Source organism: Gymnodraco acuticeps, unplaced genomic scaffold (assembly GCF_902827175.1).
Source record: "Gymnodraco acuticeps unplaced genomic scaffold, fGymAcu1.1, whole genome shotgun sequence".
Lineage (NCBI taxonomy): Eukaryota > Metazoa > Chordata > Actinopteri > Perciformes > Bathydraconidae > Gymnodraco > Gymnodraco acuticeps.
Window position 1 is genome coordinate 1 of NW_022991240.1, and position 18,206 is coordinate 18,206.

The 18,206-nt window shown below is 44.5% G+C and overlaps 1 protein-coding gene across 1 annotated transcript; it reads left to right on the top strand.

The window, feature by feature from the left end:
* Window positions 1-1,744: 1,744 nt before the first annotated feature.
* LOC117561849 (collagen alpha-4(IV) chain-like) lies at window positions 1,745-14,911 on the top strand (the record flags this gene model as incomplete). The annotated part of the gene is made up of 14 exons (XM_034239453.1): window positions 1,745-1,923; window positions 4,725-4,788; window positions 5,296-5,370; window positions 5,734-5,841; window positions 6,912-7,019; window positions 7,411-7,482; window positions 8,146-8,274; window positions 9,196-9,303; window positions 9,737-9,892; window positions 10,342-10,590; window positions 11,068-11,184; window positions 11,753-11,941; window positions 12,677-12,960; window positions 13,313-14,911. Coding segments are annotated over 14 exons (2,102 nt in total), but the record flags the coding sequence as incomplete, so codon positions are not given.
* Window positions 14,912-18,206: the final 3,295 nt, after the last annotated feature.

Genomic DNA, 18,206 nt, shown 5'->3' on the forward strand with positions numbered 1-18,206 from the left:
GACTAACTGAGAGAAACAGACTAACTCTACTGACTGAGAGAGAACAGACTCTAACTCTCTACTGACTGAGAGAGAACAGACTAACTCTACTGACTGAGAGAGAACAGACTAAACTCTACTGATGAGAGAGAACGACTACCTCTACTGACTGAGAGAGAAAGACAACTCTACAGACTGAGAGAGAACAGACTAACTCTACTGACTGAGAGAGAGAACAGACTAACTCTACTGACTGAGAGAGAACAGACTAACTCTACTGACTGAGAGAGAACAGACTAAATCTACTGACTGAGAGAGAACAGACTAACTCTACTGACTGAGAGAGAACAGACTAACTCTACTGACTGAGAGAGAACAGACTAACTCTACTGACTGAGAGAGAGAACAGACTAACTCTACTGACTGAGAGAGAGAACAGACTAACTCTACTGACTGAGAGAGAACAGACTAACTCTACAGACTGAGAGAGAGAACAGACTAACTCTACTGACTGAGAGAGAGAACAGACTAACTCTACTGACTGAGAGAGAGAACAGACTAACTCTACTGACTGAGAGAGAACAGACTAACTCTACTGACTGAGAGAGAACAGACTAACTCTACAGACTGAGAGAGAACAGACTAACTCTACTGACTGAGAGAGAACAGACTAACTCTACTGACTGAGAGAGAACAGACTAACTCTACAGACTGAGAGAGAACAGACTAACTCTACAGACTGAGAGAGAACAGACTAACTCTACTGACTGAGAGAGAACAGACTAACTCTACAGACTGAGAGAGAACAGACTAACTCTACAGACTGAGAGAGAACAGACTAACTCTACAGACTGAGAGAGAACAGACTAACTCTACTGACTGAGAGAGAACAGACTAACTCTACTGACTGAGAGAGAGAACAGACTAACTCTACTGACTGAGAGAGAGAACAGACTAACTCTACTGACTGAAAGAGAACAGACTTACGGAGCGTCCACACTACAGCTTCACAAAAAGCTTGGAGCTGGGCGTGTCTGAAGCTTGGGGATTTTATTCAAGCAACGCGACCAACAACCAATCACATGAATCTCCCGCCCCCGACATACAAAGCAAAAACCCCGGGGATTTTATGCGAGCAATATATATATATATAAACTCCCCAAACAGGCGAAACCCTACCAGTTTCACCCACTGTCTCTGCCACCTCCCTCCATGCCTGGTTCCTCCGGTTTGTATCCCGGGAGGTGAAGAGGGTCTGGTCATACAAAACCGGGTGATTTGCTACGCCGATAATTAGTTTCTCCTCCATCTTTTTTTGAAATATAGAAATGAACGGCGGGATATCTCTCCCAGCTTAGACGCGGTTTGATTGGCTAGGGCTTGAGCTGTCAGATTTTCAGAAACGGGATTTGATTGGCTGGCGCTGGCTACTCCGGCGTCTCCGGCGTCTCCGGCCTCCGGCGTCTCCGGCGTCTCCGGCCTCCGGCGTCTCCGGCCTCCGGCGTCTCCGGCGTCTCCGGCGTCTCCGGCGTCAGAAGTTGAACATTGTTCAACTTCTGACGCCGGAGACGGACCGCTATGCTACCCACAATTCAGTTCGGTGAAAAGTGAGGCAACGTAACGTCACCCCATTCAAAGTGAATGGGCAGACGCGCTGGAAACCGTTTTTGAAGCTGTCGAAGCTGTAGTGTGGACGCAGCGTAACTCTACTGACTGAGAGAGAACAGACTAAAAGGTGCTATACTAAATAAATGTATTATTACAGGAAATAAAGGTCTGCGAGGAGCCACTGCTAACCCAGGATATCCAGGCCTGAATGGACCCCCGGGCATCGAAGGGGTCCCAGGACCCCCCGGGCCCTATGGACCACCAGGACCTCCAGGATCGCCCGGACGCTCAGGACCACCAGGATACATCGGGTTCCCCGGAGAAACCGGAGATCAGGTGAGTTAAAGGTCACCTATTATGCAAAATCCTCTTCTTCATGTCTCTTCTACATCAACATGTGTCCCATCTTCTTCACGTCTCTTCTACATCAACATGTGTCCCCTCTTCTTCATGTCTCTTCTACATCAACATGTCTCCCCTCTTCTTCATGTCTCTTCTACATCAACATGTGTCCCCTCTTCTTCATGTCTCTTCTACATCAACATGTGTCCCCTCTTCTTCATGTCTCTTCTACATCAACATGTGTCCCCTCTTCTCCATATCTCTTCTACATCAACATGTGTCCCCTCTTCTTCATGTCTCTTCTACATCAACATGTGTCCCCTCTTCTTCATGTCTCTTCTACATTAACATGTGTCCCCTCTTCTTCATGTCTCTTCTACATCAACATGTGTCCCTTCTTCTCCATGTCTCTTCTACATCAACATGTGTCCCCTCTTCTTCATGTCTCTTCTACATCAACATGTGTCCCCTCTTCTCCATATCTCTTCTACATCAACATGTGTCCCCTCTTCTTCATGTCTCTTCTACATCAACATGTGTCCCTTCTTCTCCATGTCTCTTCTACATCAACATGTGTCCCCTCTTCTTCATGTCTCTTCTACATCAACATGTGTCCCCTCTTCTCCATATCTCTTCTACATCAACATGTGTCCCCTCTTCTTCATGTCTCTTCTACATCAACATGTGTCCCCTCTTCTTCATGTCTCTTCTACATCAACATGTGTCCCCTCTTCTTCATGTCTCTTCTACATTAACATGTGTCCCCTCTTCTTCATGTCTCTTCTACATCAACATGTGTCCCTTCTTCTCCATGTCTCTTCTACATCAACATGTGTCCCCTCTTCTTCATGTCTCTTCTACATCAACATGTGTCCCCTCTTCTTCATGTCTCTTCTACATCAACATATGTCCCCTCTTCTTCATGTCTCTTCTACATCAACATATGTCCCCTCTTCTTCATGTCTCTTCTACATTAACATGTGTCCCCTCTTCTTCATGTCTCTTCTACATCAACATGTGTCCCCTCTTCTTCATGTCTCTTCTACATCAACATGTGTCCCCTCTTCTTCATGTCTCTTCTACATCAACATGTGTCCCCTCTTCTTCATGTCTCTTCTACATCAACATGTGTCCCCTCTTCTTCATGTCTCTTCTACATCAACATGTGTCCCCTCTTCTTCATGTCTCTTCTACATCAACATGTGTCCCCTCTTCTTCATGTCTCTTCTACATCAACATGTGTCCCCTCTTCTTCATGTCTCTTCTACATCAACATGTGTCCCCTCTTCTTCATGTCTCTTCTACATCAACATGTGTCCCTCTTCTTCATGTCTCTTCTACATCAACATGTGTCCCCTCTTCTTCATGTCTCTTCTACATCAACATGTGTCCCCTCTTCTTCATGTCTCTTCTACATCAACATATGTCCCCTCTTCTTCATGTCTCTTCTACATCAACATGTGTCCCCTCTTCTTCATGTCTCTTCTACATCAACATGTGTCCCCTCTTCTCATGTCTCTTCTACATCAACATGTGTCCCCTCTTCTTCATGTCTCTTCTACATCAACATGTGTCCCCTCTTCTTCATGTCTCTTCTACATCAACATGTGTCCCCTCTTCTTCATGTCTCTTCTACATCAATGTCTCTTCTACATCAACATGTGTCCCCTCTTCCTCATGTCTCTTCTACATCAACATGTGTCCCCTCTTCTTCATGTCTCTTCTACATCACCCTGTGTCCCCTCTTCTCCATGTCTCTTCTACATCAACATGTGTCCCCTCTTCTCCATGTCTCTTCTACATCAACATGTGTCCCCTCGTCTTCATGTCTCTTCTACATCAACACGTGTCCCCTCTTCTTCATGTCTCTTCTACATCAACATGTTTCCCCTCTTCTTCATGTCTCTTCTACATCAACATGTGTCCCCTCTTCTTCATGTCTCTTCTACATCAACATTGTCCCCTCTTCTTCATGTCTACTTCTACATCAACATGTGGTCCCCTCTTCTTCATGTCTCTCTCACATCAAACATGTGTCCCCTCTTCTCCATGTCTCTTCTACATCAACATGTGTCCCCTCTTCTTCATGTCTCTTCTACATCAACATGTGTCCCCTCCATGTCATGGCCATTTCTACTGATCATGATGCCATTGTTGAGGTCAGCTAGAATAGATTCACTTTGTTCAATGTTCCAAACTCTCATTGGTTTCTCATCCAGCGTCTCGGTGTAGTATGTGTATGCACTCTCTGTCCTACACGGCTTGTTGGAGCTCCTGCCACCCCCCCCCCCCCCCCCCCTCCCTGTGAGCCCACTGTGCTCTGATTGGTCATCTCGCCCACTCTGTTACTCTGGCATTTGTTAGCAACCAGAAAATGACACCTGGGTGCCGTGATGGCAGGACGTTGTGGGGCTCGCTGCTCCGCCCTTTGAGGCTCGAGGAGCGGACAGTGTGAGCTGGGTTACTGGTGTGGTTTCCTGGTTGCTGCGTGCGGTCTGCGAGACAGCGTGAATGGACGCGGGAAGGGGGGGTGCTGAGGGGGCTGCAGCACCCCCATCTGCGAGGCTCCACTAGTTTTGTTTATTTGTTTACTGTTTATACAATTATATTTGCTGTTAATGTTTTTCTTTGTATTTTATGAACTGTTTAGTTCATGTACAATACTTGTCTACATGCTGCTGTAACAAAGACATTTCCCAAACACGGATCAATAAAATAATATCCTATCTTATTATCTTAAAATACTGATATTTGACATGCAATGAATGAACACTATTGTCTGTTTTTGGTCGCAGGGTGACCTGGGATGTGCAGGGACAGATGGAGAACCCGGTCACCGAGGATGTACCGGATCCAAAGGTAGAAACTCAACCCACCGCAAGACCTTTAAGAATTAAGCAGAAATCTGTCAAATGTTCAAAACTGCATTGTTTCACTGAAATAGCGTCAAAATCACAAAGTGCCATTAAGCGTCAAATTCGTAACGAGTGCTTTTTTTCTAGTTTTAAGCTTTTATCCATAAAAGTGTATCTTTCAGTAACTTTTTTGAGAGAATTAAGCAAAAAATGTGTCAAATGTTCAAAAGGGCATTGTCTCCCTGTAACAGCCTTAAAAACACAAACTGCCATCAAAGAAACCCAAATCCTTACAAAGTGCTTCATATTCTACCAGTTGAAAAGTGTTGCCTGTATTAAAGTGTACTTATAAGTGTTGTGTTCAAGAAAGAAGCAACAATCCTTGAAGTTGACAAAACGGCTTTGTTTCACTGAAATAGCGTCAAAATCACAAAGTGCCATTGAGAGTCCCGTTCTCCCTGTAACTGCCTTAGTGCGGGTTTGTTGTGTCATGTTTCTATTTGTGCCTCAGGTGATGAGGGAGACTCAGTTGGTGTTTTCGGTCCGCCTGGAGACAAGGGGCCTCCTGGAGACTTCGGTGCACAAGGTGACGATCTGGTTCTGCAGCAAAAGTCAGATTAGAGAAGGCTCTTTCCATTATTGAAAAATGATGTGTGTGATTCGGATCTGCTTTAAGGGAATCTTCCTCGGCCAAGTTTCATTCAAATTGGACTACGTCATTTTCTGTAGTTCTGCTGACAGATGGACAAACCAACAAAACAGGAAACACTAGAGTTAACCATTTAGATATTTAGATCTATAGACAAACGAATATTAGAAGAATACATGACTTCATTGGTTAAATACTGGTTACATTTTGACCTCAAACTCAAAAGTTATTGAATATCTGAAAACCGTTAGATTAACCATGATGTGAATTTCTGGATGAATCAGCTGTTCTCTTTCTCAGGAGCTCCTGGACTTCGAGGAGATCCTGGAAGAGCCGGTTTCTCTGGGGATTCAGGAGAGAGAGGATGTAAAGGAGATCCAGGCGATGGCGGGGATCTGGGCCCACCAGGTAGTGAAGCTCATCAAGCCTTTACACCGTGTTACGCTAACATGATGCTAGCTTAGCTTACAATAGATATGGACTACGGAAAAGAAGAAACTTCAACTATTAAGTGTTTGAAAACCTTTATGTAAGAAACAAAGTGAAGTATAAACACCTGCAGTTCCTCAAATGGCCACTTGAGGATGTCCAATGTTAAAATGCGTAAAGCAGACAGCCTGGAACCAATCGGTTTTGGTCTCTAAAGCTAATCTATAAATTCATGACAAGGAGAGTAAATTATTATATACAGAGGTGGTAGAAGTACTCAGATCTTGTACTTTAGTAAAAGTAGAAGTACTCAGATCTTGTACTTTAGTAAAAGTAGAAGTACTCAGATCTTGTACTTTAGTAAAAGTAGAAGTACTCAGATCTTGTACTTGAGTAAAAGTAGAAGTACTCAGATCTTGTACTTGAGTAAAAGTAGAAGTACTCAGATCTTGTACTTGAGTAAAAGTAGAAGTACTCAGATCTTGTACTTTAGTAAAAGTAGAAGTACTCAGATCTTGTACTTGAGTAAAAGTAGAAGTACTCAGATCTTGTACTTGAGTAACAGTAAAAGTACTCAGATCTTGTACTTTAGTAAAAGTAGAAGTACTCAGATCTTGTACTTTAGTAAAAGTAGAAGTACTCAGATCTTGTACTTTAGTAAAAGTAGAAGTACTCAGATCTTGTACTTGAGTAAAAGTAGAAGTACTCAGATCTTGTACTTGAGTAAAAGTAGAAGTACTCAGATCTTGTACTTTAGTAAAAGTAGAAGTACTCAGATCTTGTACTTGAGTAAAAGTAGAAGTACTCAGATCTTGTACTTGAGTAACAGTAAAAGTACTCAGATCTTGTACTTGAGTAAAAGTAGAAGTACTCAGATCTTGTACTTGAGTAACAGTAGAAGTACTCAGATCTTGTGCTTGAGTAAAAGTAGAAGTACCCAGATCTTGTACTTGAGTAAATGTACTTAGTTCTTTTCCACAATGTGACTAATATTTTATTCTGTATAAAATGACCCTAGTTCCTCTACCTGTCTCTCTGTCTGGTTCCAGGTGTGGTCGGCCCCTCCGGTCCCAGAGGTCGTCCGGGTCTTCCAGGTCTTCCAGGTACAGCTGGTGCTGACGGTCCTCCAGGTCCTCAAGGCTTCCTGGGACTCCAAGGTCAGAACTTTCTAAACCTGCTGTCATGTCAGCCATGTTAGGTTATTGTCCTACTAAATAACAGTGTCAAGTAAATAGAAAGAATAAATAGCCCTCCTCTTTTTCCTTCAGTGGAGGGGGAGTTTAATTTGAGGTAGGGTTACCCACTACAGGTCCTTTAAACACTCAACGGGAATCTGGATCACGAGAAACCCAGAACACATTTGATCAAATCCTGTTCCAATCTCATCAAGATGTAAATAAGATATGTCCAGTTTGATCAGCTGACTCTTCCTGCTATCTGAAGCTGCCTTTTCAAAATAAAAGCTCCAGATAAGCCAATCCTGTTATGACGTTATACTGAACAAAGAAAACAAAATGACTTTACCTTTGATTTGTTTCAATGCGTCAGGTCCTCCTGGTCCGCTGGGGCTGCACGGACTGGATGGACTGAAAGGTGTAAAGGGGGACATGGGAACCAGAGGTATGAGTCTCTCTCCCTCTCACTCACACACACACACACACACACACACACACACCACACACACACACACACACACACCCCCCACACACACACACCACACACACACACACACACACACACACACACACACACACACACACACACACACACACACACACACACACCACACACACACACACACACAAACACAGACGCACACACACACACACACACACAAACACATACTCACACACACACACACACACACACACACACACACACACACACACACACACACACACACACACAAACACAGACGCACACAGCTTCAATCGGACATTCATTCTCAGGAGATTTATTCTAACCCTGAATTGTGACGTTGTGGGGACCTCCAGTTTGCACCTTAAACAGAGGACACACACACACACACACACACACACACACACACACACACACACACACACACACACACACACACACACACACACACACACACACACACACACACACAATACAATACAATCACAAGTCAGTTGCTAAAGACATCAAGTAAACGTGAAACAAACAATAAGACCACCATTTTGACTCGTAGAAGGGTCTGGATTATAACCGTTTATACTGGTCTCAGTTCAGCTGGTAAGAGGTCTTGGTGATCACAATGATATCGTGTGTCTTTCTGTTCAGGTTTGGGTGTTCCAGGACCTCCAGGATCCAAGGGTCTTCCAGGTGATAAAGGTCCTACAGGTCCTTCGGGACCCTATGGTTCATCCCAGCCCGGCCCACCAGGACCCCGGGGCCCTCCAGGAGCCCAAGGTCTGTATCAGAATGATCCCCATCAGGGTCTAGACGTGATTGAGCTGCAGGGATTTAGCTTAGTGTAGTGACTTTTGAACCTAATCTATACTGAAGCCACTGAGGGATGCGAACGGGAGAACTTTGTTCAGACGTGTGTTCCAGACGAGTCGTATATCTTTCAATCTAGTATCAATCCATGTATTTTGTGTTCAATATGCAAGTAAGTTCCAAAGCTCCTTTCCTATCATCTGGAGAATTCGAACAGCTCTTCTCATGACTCTAACACCTAGGAACTCATGACTCTAACACCTAGTTACCTTCCTAACGGAGTGAAATGACCCGGAAGCCCCTCAGTGGCAGCCATGATAAGAGCGGTTTGAATTCTCTAGGTGATAGGAAAGGAGCTTTGGAACTTCCTTTATAACCTCCTTTAGCTTAGGAAACATTTAGACCTGAGGAAGGGTGACGACGAGCATACGTTTCACTTTCCTCTTTTATTTCAATTCCAGCTTTGGTCCTGAAGAATCTGTTTCTCTGTTGTCCACGTTCATAAAGCATAAAGCAGCAGCATCAGAGCACAGAGTCTCTAGATGAGTTCACAGGAGTCCCTCGTTCTTATTGAACATCCATGTTGTAGTCCGCTGTATAGAGAACTGTAGTCTCCATAGTTTCCCCACAGCAGCAGACGCTCATTCAGGACGTCCGCTGGCGCATCAGAAACACGTGGGATAGTTAAAGTGCAGTCGATTCTCTAAAGTACCGCGGTCTCTTCTCCTAAGTCCTTTTGAATTCTCCTATCCACTATCCCTTAACCCGTGACCTTTCACACAGGTCGAGGAGTAGTGGAGAGGAGAAGACGATAGGAGCTGATTTTTGGACAATTCCACTGCAACCCTTGTCAGTAACAGGGTCTATGTGTTGTTGTTGTTGTTGTTGTAGGACCACCGGGGGGGCTGGGTCCTAAGGGTACATCTGGACCGGACTGTAAAGCTCCGATCCCGGGGCCTCGAGGAGAACCTGGGTGTGCCGGGACAGATGGAGAGCCAGGTCAGACTTCAGGTTTAACCCTGTTATAATGAAATAAAGAACTCCATAACCAAAGCCTTCACTGCAGCAGAAAGTGATGGTGATATGAAGTCATGTGACCATGCTGTGTAGTCCATATATATATGTTAGCGTTTAACTTCTGTGGATTGCATTCAGCTAAATCAAGTATTCTGGTTTTCCACGATGTCCTTATGTACGTGAATAATAATTTTAATTTGATGATTGCATTTTTTTAAATGTATGACACAACTTCAGTACCTGAATAATTATTATGGTTTGCCGGGTTTGACCAACATTACCGTTTAACTTTACTAACTTTGAAACGTTCTGAGATAAGCTCAAATACTAATGTGCACTTTATTGGACAATTTCCATTGCAGGGTTTAACAGGTCAACAACTGGATGACCTTTGACCTTTTGCTTGATGTTTTAGGATGTGCTGGTGAGACTGGGGAACCAGGTGAGAACACTCCGGTGCCTGGAGATGACGGAGAGAACGGGGACACAGGCTGCCCGGGGCCAAAGGGCCAAATGGGATCTCAGGGGCCCCCAGGACAGCCAGGGCTCTCTGGGAATCCAGGAGACAAAGGTCAGTCTCCAAAGTAAACTACGACATGACTCAGCATTTTACCACTTCCTGTCCCCTGGTCTGGAGGTCAATGGTTTTCTGAACGTGTTTTTGGTTGTTATCGTGAAATAAAGTCTGTGGTTGACACAAGTTGAAGATGTTTTAAAGTTTTGTTCTACCACATAAAATACGTCAGTAAATATCCCACTGGTGGGTTTAGAAATGGAGGTGGATAAGAAGAGTCTAAATGTTACGACTAAACATCATCACACCCAAAATTAGCCTCCTTTAGCTTAGCGGTCGTGAAGTCATGTGACCGTGATATAGTTCCATAAACATTGTGTGTGTGTGTGTGTGTGTGTGTGTGTGTGTGTGTGTGTGTGTGTGTGTGTGTGTGTGTGTGTGTGTGTGTGTGTGTGTGTGTGTGTGTGTGTGTGTGTGTGTGTGTGTGTGTGTGTGTGTGTGTGCAGGTATTCAGGGGTCTTCAGGTCTGATGGGACTGCCAGGAACTCGGGGGCCTCAAGGTTTTACGGGTCCCGGAGGGTTTCCAGGACCGAAGGGATCTTCTGGTCCGGTGGGTCCAAAGGGGGAGCAGGGCCGCGTGTCCCCCTGCCCCACGTACCCCCCCTCCACCCAGGGGCCCTCAGGGGACCCCGGGCCCCCCGGGACACCTGGAGATATCGGCTTTCTGGGAGAAATGGGTCGGACCGGCCCCAAAGGTGAGGGACCGCTACACAACTAGCCCTCTGGTGCACAGATGTAGAGTTTTAAAGGTCTCCTGTTATACGTAGTCATACGTTATGGGTCTCAGATATATGAAAAACATGTCTGTGAAGTGTTTTGCTCAATATACCAAACCGATCATGCATTTTAAACATCCCTCATGTCCCTCTGTTTCAGCGCTGTTACTAAAGTGCTGATTCTGGGTCTAAAGCATAATTGGGGGGGGGGGGTCATTCAGGAGAATTCTACCAGCAGATACTCGGCTAAATGCTGCCATGATTAAACCCCATATCATGTTTAAAAGCATCAAGGATTATTTCTGAAACAGTATCTTTAGCGACGCTAATGTGAACTCAGAGCTTATTCCATCTCACGTCGCTTTAGACGCGTTTATCCAAAGCGACTCACACGATCAATACTTTCCAAAACACAGCGTGCATTGTTTCTGACGGAAACTTGTATGTGTGTTTCAGGTAGAAAGGGGGACCTGGGTCCTGAGGGTCCAACAGGCCCTGGGGGGTCTTTAGGTCCAGATGGAGACCGAGGAGATCTGGGCCTTCAGGGGGAGCGAGGATCAGTAGGAGGGAAAGGTGAGACCCCAACACACTGTCGCAAAACATTCTCTTGCATTATTTTATCAGTTTTATTTGTTTTATGTCCTTTATATATTCATGTTGCTCTGTTGGAGGAGGACTTGATTGATATCCTGTGTGTTGGGAAAACACTGAGTGTGCTCCTCCAACATGAGAGTAGCATGCTAACAGAGGTATGAACTGTAGCAGTGAACATGACAGGATGTGTGATTACCTAGAAGAGCATCAGGACTGTTTGAGGCAGATGATAGCTATGTGATTAACATGATGATTCAGCCTCTATGGAGAGAGACATCAAGCATGCTCATTTCTGACGTGGAGCTAATCTGAAGTAAACATTGAATACTGCTTTCTACTCCTCCATCTTGTGACTGTGTAACTCCCTCTCTTGGATATCAGCATGTGAAGGACACTGTTCAGGAACTAGTCTCTGTATGTGATGACTCCTTCTGGAGAGGATCACAGACACATGGATCCTGAGATGAAGCTCAAGCCGGGGACCAGGGAGATTTCTCTAACAATGTGGATCTAAATTCCTGTTGCTTTATGTTTTTGTGTGTCTCAGGTGATCCCGGGCCAATGGGTGACCGCGGACCCTCCGGACCCCCCAAGCAGGTGAACTCTGGCTTCATGTTGGTGATGCACAGCCAATCAAAGCTGATCCCCACCTGTCCAATCAACATGAGGGTCCTGTGGGTGGGATACAGCCTGCTGTACCTGGAGGGGCAGGAGAAGGCGCACACTCAGGACCTGGGTATACATCTAGCTTCGATCCAATCCAAATCACAATGCATCAACCATGGGGATACAAACTCAGAATAGCAAGAAACCTGCTTCAAATAAGACAATAGTCAGCTGCAAATATGCTTTGACCCCAAACAAATTGCAACAAAAGGTTTTTCAATGGATTATTTTAGTGTCAGGTACTTAATGACATACTAAAAGTCTACCCAAATCTGACCACTGCAAAGGTCTAGAAATCCATTGGACGTGTTCAATAATATGATTACATAATGTTTAAATCCAATATTCAGATTGTTGAGGATTTCATGAAGCCTTGTTCCAGTAAGGAATTTTCGGCCATCTTGGACGCCATCTTGAAAATGACACATTTCTGGTGGTCAGATTCTGGTAGACTTGTAGTTTGTTATTAGGACACATAATACTACGCAACTGTTAAGAAACCTTTTGTTGCCATTTGGGTAATGTGTTTGTCTTCATATATGCAGCTGCCTGCAAAGGATTGTAAATGTTAAGTGTCACAGGTGCATCGGTCATTCCTCTCATGGGTGGAAGGTATTTAGTGTGTGGACGACAACGAGGGGGAGCTAGGCTAGCTAGTGTTACTTCCCTTATTAAACATCAGGATCAAGAACTTCAGCACGGACTCTTCTTGTTTGAGCCTCTCGGCGTCTCCAAGGATCTTTTCTCCGCTTGTTATTCTGGGACTGCTCCCTCCTGATTCTATTTCTATGACTGTTGTTTCCAGGTCAGGCGGGCTCTTGCATGAGGGTCTTCTCCACGATGCCCTTCTCCTCCTGTAACATGGGCACCTGCTCCTACGCCAGTCGAAACGACAAATCCTATTGGCTGTCGACCACGGCGGCGGTGCCCAGCTTCCCAGTGGGCGGAGCCTCCATCGAGGAGCACATCAGTCGGTGTGCTGTGTGTGAAGCCGCCTCGTCTCCAGTGGCTCTGCACAGCCAGAGCTCCTCCCGGCCCGAATGCCCCCCGCGGTGGAGGAGCCTGTGGAGCGGTTACTCCTTCCTAATGGTGGGTACTGGGGAGGACTTTTACAATACTTTTTTATCAAATATTCTGACATTTTTTTCAAAATCTCAAAAATTATGAATTTTTAAAAAAAGTTTAAGAATTCTGACTTTTATTTTCAAAACATTAGACTTTTTTTCAAATTCTCACTTTTCACATCATACGTGATAGACTAAGGGAAGGGACAACTCTAAGCTGGTTGACCAATCCCAATAGAGCCGGCCAGCTAACCAATCAGAGCAGACTGGGCTGTGGTTTCAGACAGAGGGTGAAAAGAGGTGCCTTAGTGAAGGAAATGTCTGCAGGAAGTCAGTGGAACGCCTCACGATGATGTCATTTCCTGTGTGCGTTGCAGCATACGGGAGCAGGGGATGAGGGCGGCGGCCAGTCTCTCACGTCCTCAGGAAGCTGTCTGAAGGACTTCAGAGCCCAACCCTTCGTGGAGTGCCAGGGGCCCCGAGGAACCTGCCACTACTTCGCCAACATCTACAGTTTCTGGCTGACCCGCGTGGAGGCCTCCGTAAGCTCCGCCTCCTCCGACAGCGCCTCCTCCACGCTGAAGGAGAGCTGGCAGCAGAGGGAGAGCATCGGGAGGTGCAACGTCTGCATGAGGGAATGAGGAGGAGGAGCTTATCGCTGACAACCAATCAGGGCAGTTTCTAGCTGTTTGGGGGCCCTATTCATCTCAAACTACAATGGGGGGATTCTGAAGCCTTTAAGACAGGGGTGTCCAAACTACATTTGAATCGGCCCTCAGCTAATTCTGAAAGTATAATGTAATACTGCCCACAAATGAAACTAGGGCGTGTCTTGTATTGTACTTCTTAAATATATCTGTAAACATATATTACACAGTAGTATTCATGTGTTAATGAGACACTTTCAGTCAATTGAAGTTGAAAATATGTTCTAACAAATCTAAGCTGATAAGAAAAAAGCCCAATAACTTATTTAAATAACAACCTTGAAATATACCCTTCAAATGTCCTCTGACCATAATCACTCTGAAGCTTCTGCTTCAAGGGGTGCGCTGCTAGCACAATAGGCTGTTGTATCAAGCATCATTGACTTACATTAGATTGATTTAGCTAACCTATAACTTCCCTTATGAGGCAGTAAACCTCACCGTTAGTGAGCGGCCCTGCCCTTCGAATATTTGTCTCTATGTGAAAAGAGTTTGGACCCCCCTGCTTTAAGAGGATCTGTGGAGACGCATCAATCTGTTACACTTTCAGAGGAAAACTAATTTCACGAAAACCAAGCAATTGAAACGTATTAAAAAGGTAAACAATAAGGCTCCTGTACGTCAATACATGCAAGGGATGCAGCATCATTTACATTGTTCATCTTCCTCAGACGTCACTCATTGGCTGACAGCCCAACGATGATTTGGACGTTATCACCCCACACACAAGCTGTCGTTGCAGTTTCGTCGTGTTTATATCCTACATTAGATTGTTAAGCATATAACGCTTCACCGAACACAGGAGGGGGCTCGGCTGTCTACAAAGAAAGACGGCTCATTTGAATTCTCCCCAAATGTATTGAGGCTGAACCTGAACGTGCAGCTTGGGGGCATCCGCATAGTCCGCCTATAGGAAGGAACGGCCCGGCAGCCAACCAATCAGAGCTGTTCATCAGGAGAGCGCAGACTGCTTCATTCTGTCGTTACAGAGGACACTGAGCGGTCGGTTTCTTCATGTTTGATCTGCAACTTTTACACTTGAATACGAACTCTACGGGATGAGATATGTACGGAGGGCGACAGGTGCAGACGTGCTACAACGACCCAAATCTCCTCGATCAGGAGAAACGCTGCAGCTTCAGAAAGGATGCAGATATAAAAACACAAGTGTTCCACATGAAGAAACATCTTCAGCAACAACACCTGCAGCGTCTAGAGAACATCCAGCAGCTTGAGGAGACATGGCAGCGTTTAGAGAACATCCAGCAGCTTGAGGAGACATGGCAGCGTTTAGAGAACATCCAGCAGCTTGAGGAGACATGGCAGCGTTTAGAGAACACTCCAGCAGCTTGAGGAGACATGGCAGCGTTTAGAGAACACCCAGCAGCTTGAGGAGACATGGCAGCGTCTAGAGAACATCCCAGCAAGCTTGAGGGAGACATGGCAGCGTCTAGAGAACATCCAGCAGCTTGAGGAGACATGGCAGCGTTTAGAGAACATCCAGCAGCTTGAGGAGACATGGCAGCGTTTATAGAACACTCTCGCAGCTTGAGGAGACATGGCAGGCTTTAGAGAACACTCCAGCAGCTTGAGGGAGACATGGCAGCGTTTATAGAACATCCAGCAGCTTGAGGAGACATGGCAGCGTTTAGAGAACATCCAGCAGCTTGAGGAGACATGGCAGCGTTTAGAGAACATCAGCAGCTTGATGAGACATGTGCAGCGTTTAGGAACATCCAGCAGCTTGAGGAGACATGGCAGCCGTTTAGAGAACATCCAGCAGCTTGAGGAGACATGGCAGCGTTTAGAGAACATCCAGCAGCTTGAGGAGACATGGCAGCGTTTAGAGACATCCAGCAGGTTGAGGAGACATGGCAGCGGTTTTAGAGAACATCCAGCAGCTTGAGGAGACATGGCAGCGTTTAGAGAACATCCAGCAGCTTGAGGAGACATGGCAGCGTTTAGAGAACATCCCAGCAGCTTGAGGAGACATGGCAGCGTTTAGAGAACATCCAGCAGCTTGAGGAGGACATGGCAAGCGTTTAGAGAAACATCCAGCAGCTTGAGGAGACATGGCAGCGTTTAGAGAACATCCAGCAGCTTGAGGAGACATGGCAGCGTTTATAGAACATCCAGCAGCTTGAGGAGACATGGCAGCGTTTAGAGAACATCCAGCAGCTTGAGGAGACATGGCAGCGTTTAGAGAACATCCAGCAGCTTGAGGAGTGTTGTTTTTATATGTGCATCCTTTCTGAAGCTGCAGCGTTTCTCCTGATGGCACCTGTCCACCTAACGGCTTAAATTAGTATAATAATTTAAATTCCAGTCAAATGTATTCAAACACCATTAAAGTGGAAACTCAAAGCTTAGTCCCTGTGAGGAGAGACTGTCCGAAAGATAACGCTACCAATCAATCCGTTGTGTTCAGATTACCAGGAGAGCAAAGAGTGCTTTAATGAATGCATTAAACGTCAATACGGACACGAGGCTGCATTCAAATTGAAATGTATTCGATCACCTTTAAAGAGACAACCCTAACCCGAACAAATCAGGAGAAAATGTACTTTGTTCAGAACTTCAGGCTAAAGACGTCTGATGCCTGATGCCTGCTGATGTCCAGGTGTATATCGATATGTAGAGTCTCTACTGGGACATGTCTGCTTGCTTTATTGTTCAAAAAGCTCTTTATTTTTCTCATACTGCCAGCTGATTGGTTGGTGGCGTTGTCGTGACGTTCTCTCCTCATCAGAAAAATGGCGTGAGATCACCTGAGGTAACGATGGCCCCGCTCACAGCCCCGGATGTATTATAAGAGCTGGACACCGGAATACAAGAGGGCGCCTTTCAGTAACATTTTGAATGCAGTACTTTTACTGTTCAGCGTATTGTACTCAAGTACAAGATCTGAGTACTTCAAGATCTGAGTACTTCTACTTTTACTCAAGTACAAGATCTGAGTACTTCTACTTGTACTCAAGTACAAGATCTGAGTACTAATACTTTTACTCAAGACCTGAGTACTTCTTCACCTCTGGAACTGTCCCTTTAACCTAGAAGCGTTAAACGTTAGCTAACGTTAGCAAACAAATGTTGGTAATGCTAAACATGTCTGAAAGCTGTGAAAATATCAAAACAAAGAACAAATACATTCTCTAAAGCATTAAATGGCATTTTTCAGAAGGAGAAATCTGGAGAAACTTATATATGTTTGAACAATTTTCTGGTTTGTAATGCTAACACAGAGTGCTAACATTAGCTAAACTTAGCTTTCTAGCTAACGTCAATTAGACGACGCCCTAGCTAACTCATATTCATGATGCTAAACACGTGCGTTAGCTGTTTTAATGTCCATGTTAGCCTTATAAGATATAAATACATCAGACCACACTCATTTAGGAGACTGAGCTAATGCTAATGAGCTAAACCTATATTCTGAATGCTAAACGTGTTAGCTGTGTAAATATCTAATGCTAATAGACCACGCCCATTTAGAAAACGGGAAGTGTTTACCATTACATAACATTGGTGCCCTCTTTACTCGTTGAGGTTTTTTGGCGGTTTCCAGTTCTTATAATACATCCCTCCCAACCAGAACTGCACTGAGAGTCATTGATTGGTCGGCCCAGAGGCAGCGACTGCGTGTGATTGGTCAGTCAGTATTTTGTTAATAAGCAGGCAGAGAATCGTTTGAGAAACTGTGAATATATTTGACTTTAAACCTTGTTTTCCCCCAGTTTTCTTTCAAACAGCAAATGTTCTCCCGATTTGTTTTCTTGGGTTTCAGTGTAAAAAACCAGGAGAGTTGAGAAACATCTGAACAGAACCAGAACCGGACACTTCTTTCAGTTTAATCTGTGTTTTATTTGTGTTAGAATATTTATCCTCTTTAAATAAACTAAAGGTTTGTAGTCGCGGTCACAAAACAACCTGTGTGACTTCCTGTTACGTTTTCTTTAATAACATTTGTTTTTATTTGATCTCTGGTTCTGTATTATCTCTCTGTGATTTGTAAATATGTTTGAACTCGACCGTTTTATATTTCTACTGTAAATGTCATCAAAGTATTTATTTAGCCTGAGATTAATGTTGGTGCTATTTGATGTCTCATTTGTTTATGTTTGTTTTATTTTGGTAAATGATGACACGGCGAAACCCCGCCCCCTTTCCTCCCCTCTTCCAAAGTCAAATGCACGAGGATAATTGAGTTAATGAGACACTGGTTTGAAACCAGGCTTCTCTGTTACCTGAGGGGCAGGTGTTGTCATGTTTTGTTTTTGTATTTAAATCTGTCGGTGATATTTTAATCTCTAGGAGAAAATTCTCACTAACACATTTTACTCTCTCTGACGACTATTCAATAAATTGCATCAAAGTTTTAGTCAATGGTCTTTATTTTCGTCCTCAAATGAAGACATTTCAAGCAGAAACACGAGAAATACATCTTGTTTTTATTTCTAAATATTTGGGAACAATTCTGGAAAACATTCTTAAAATATCAGTAAATATATATATTTTCTAAAAGAGCCAATATAATATCCAGGGGCGTTTCCTGGACCTGGAAACA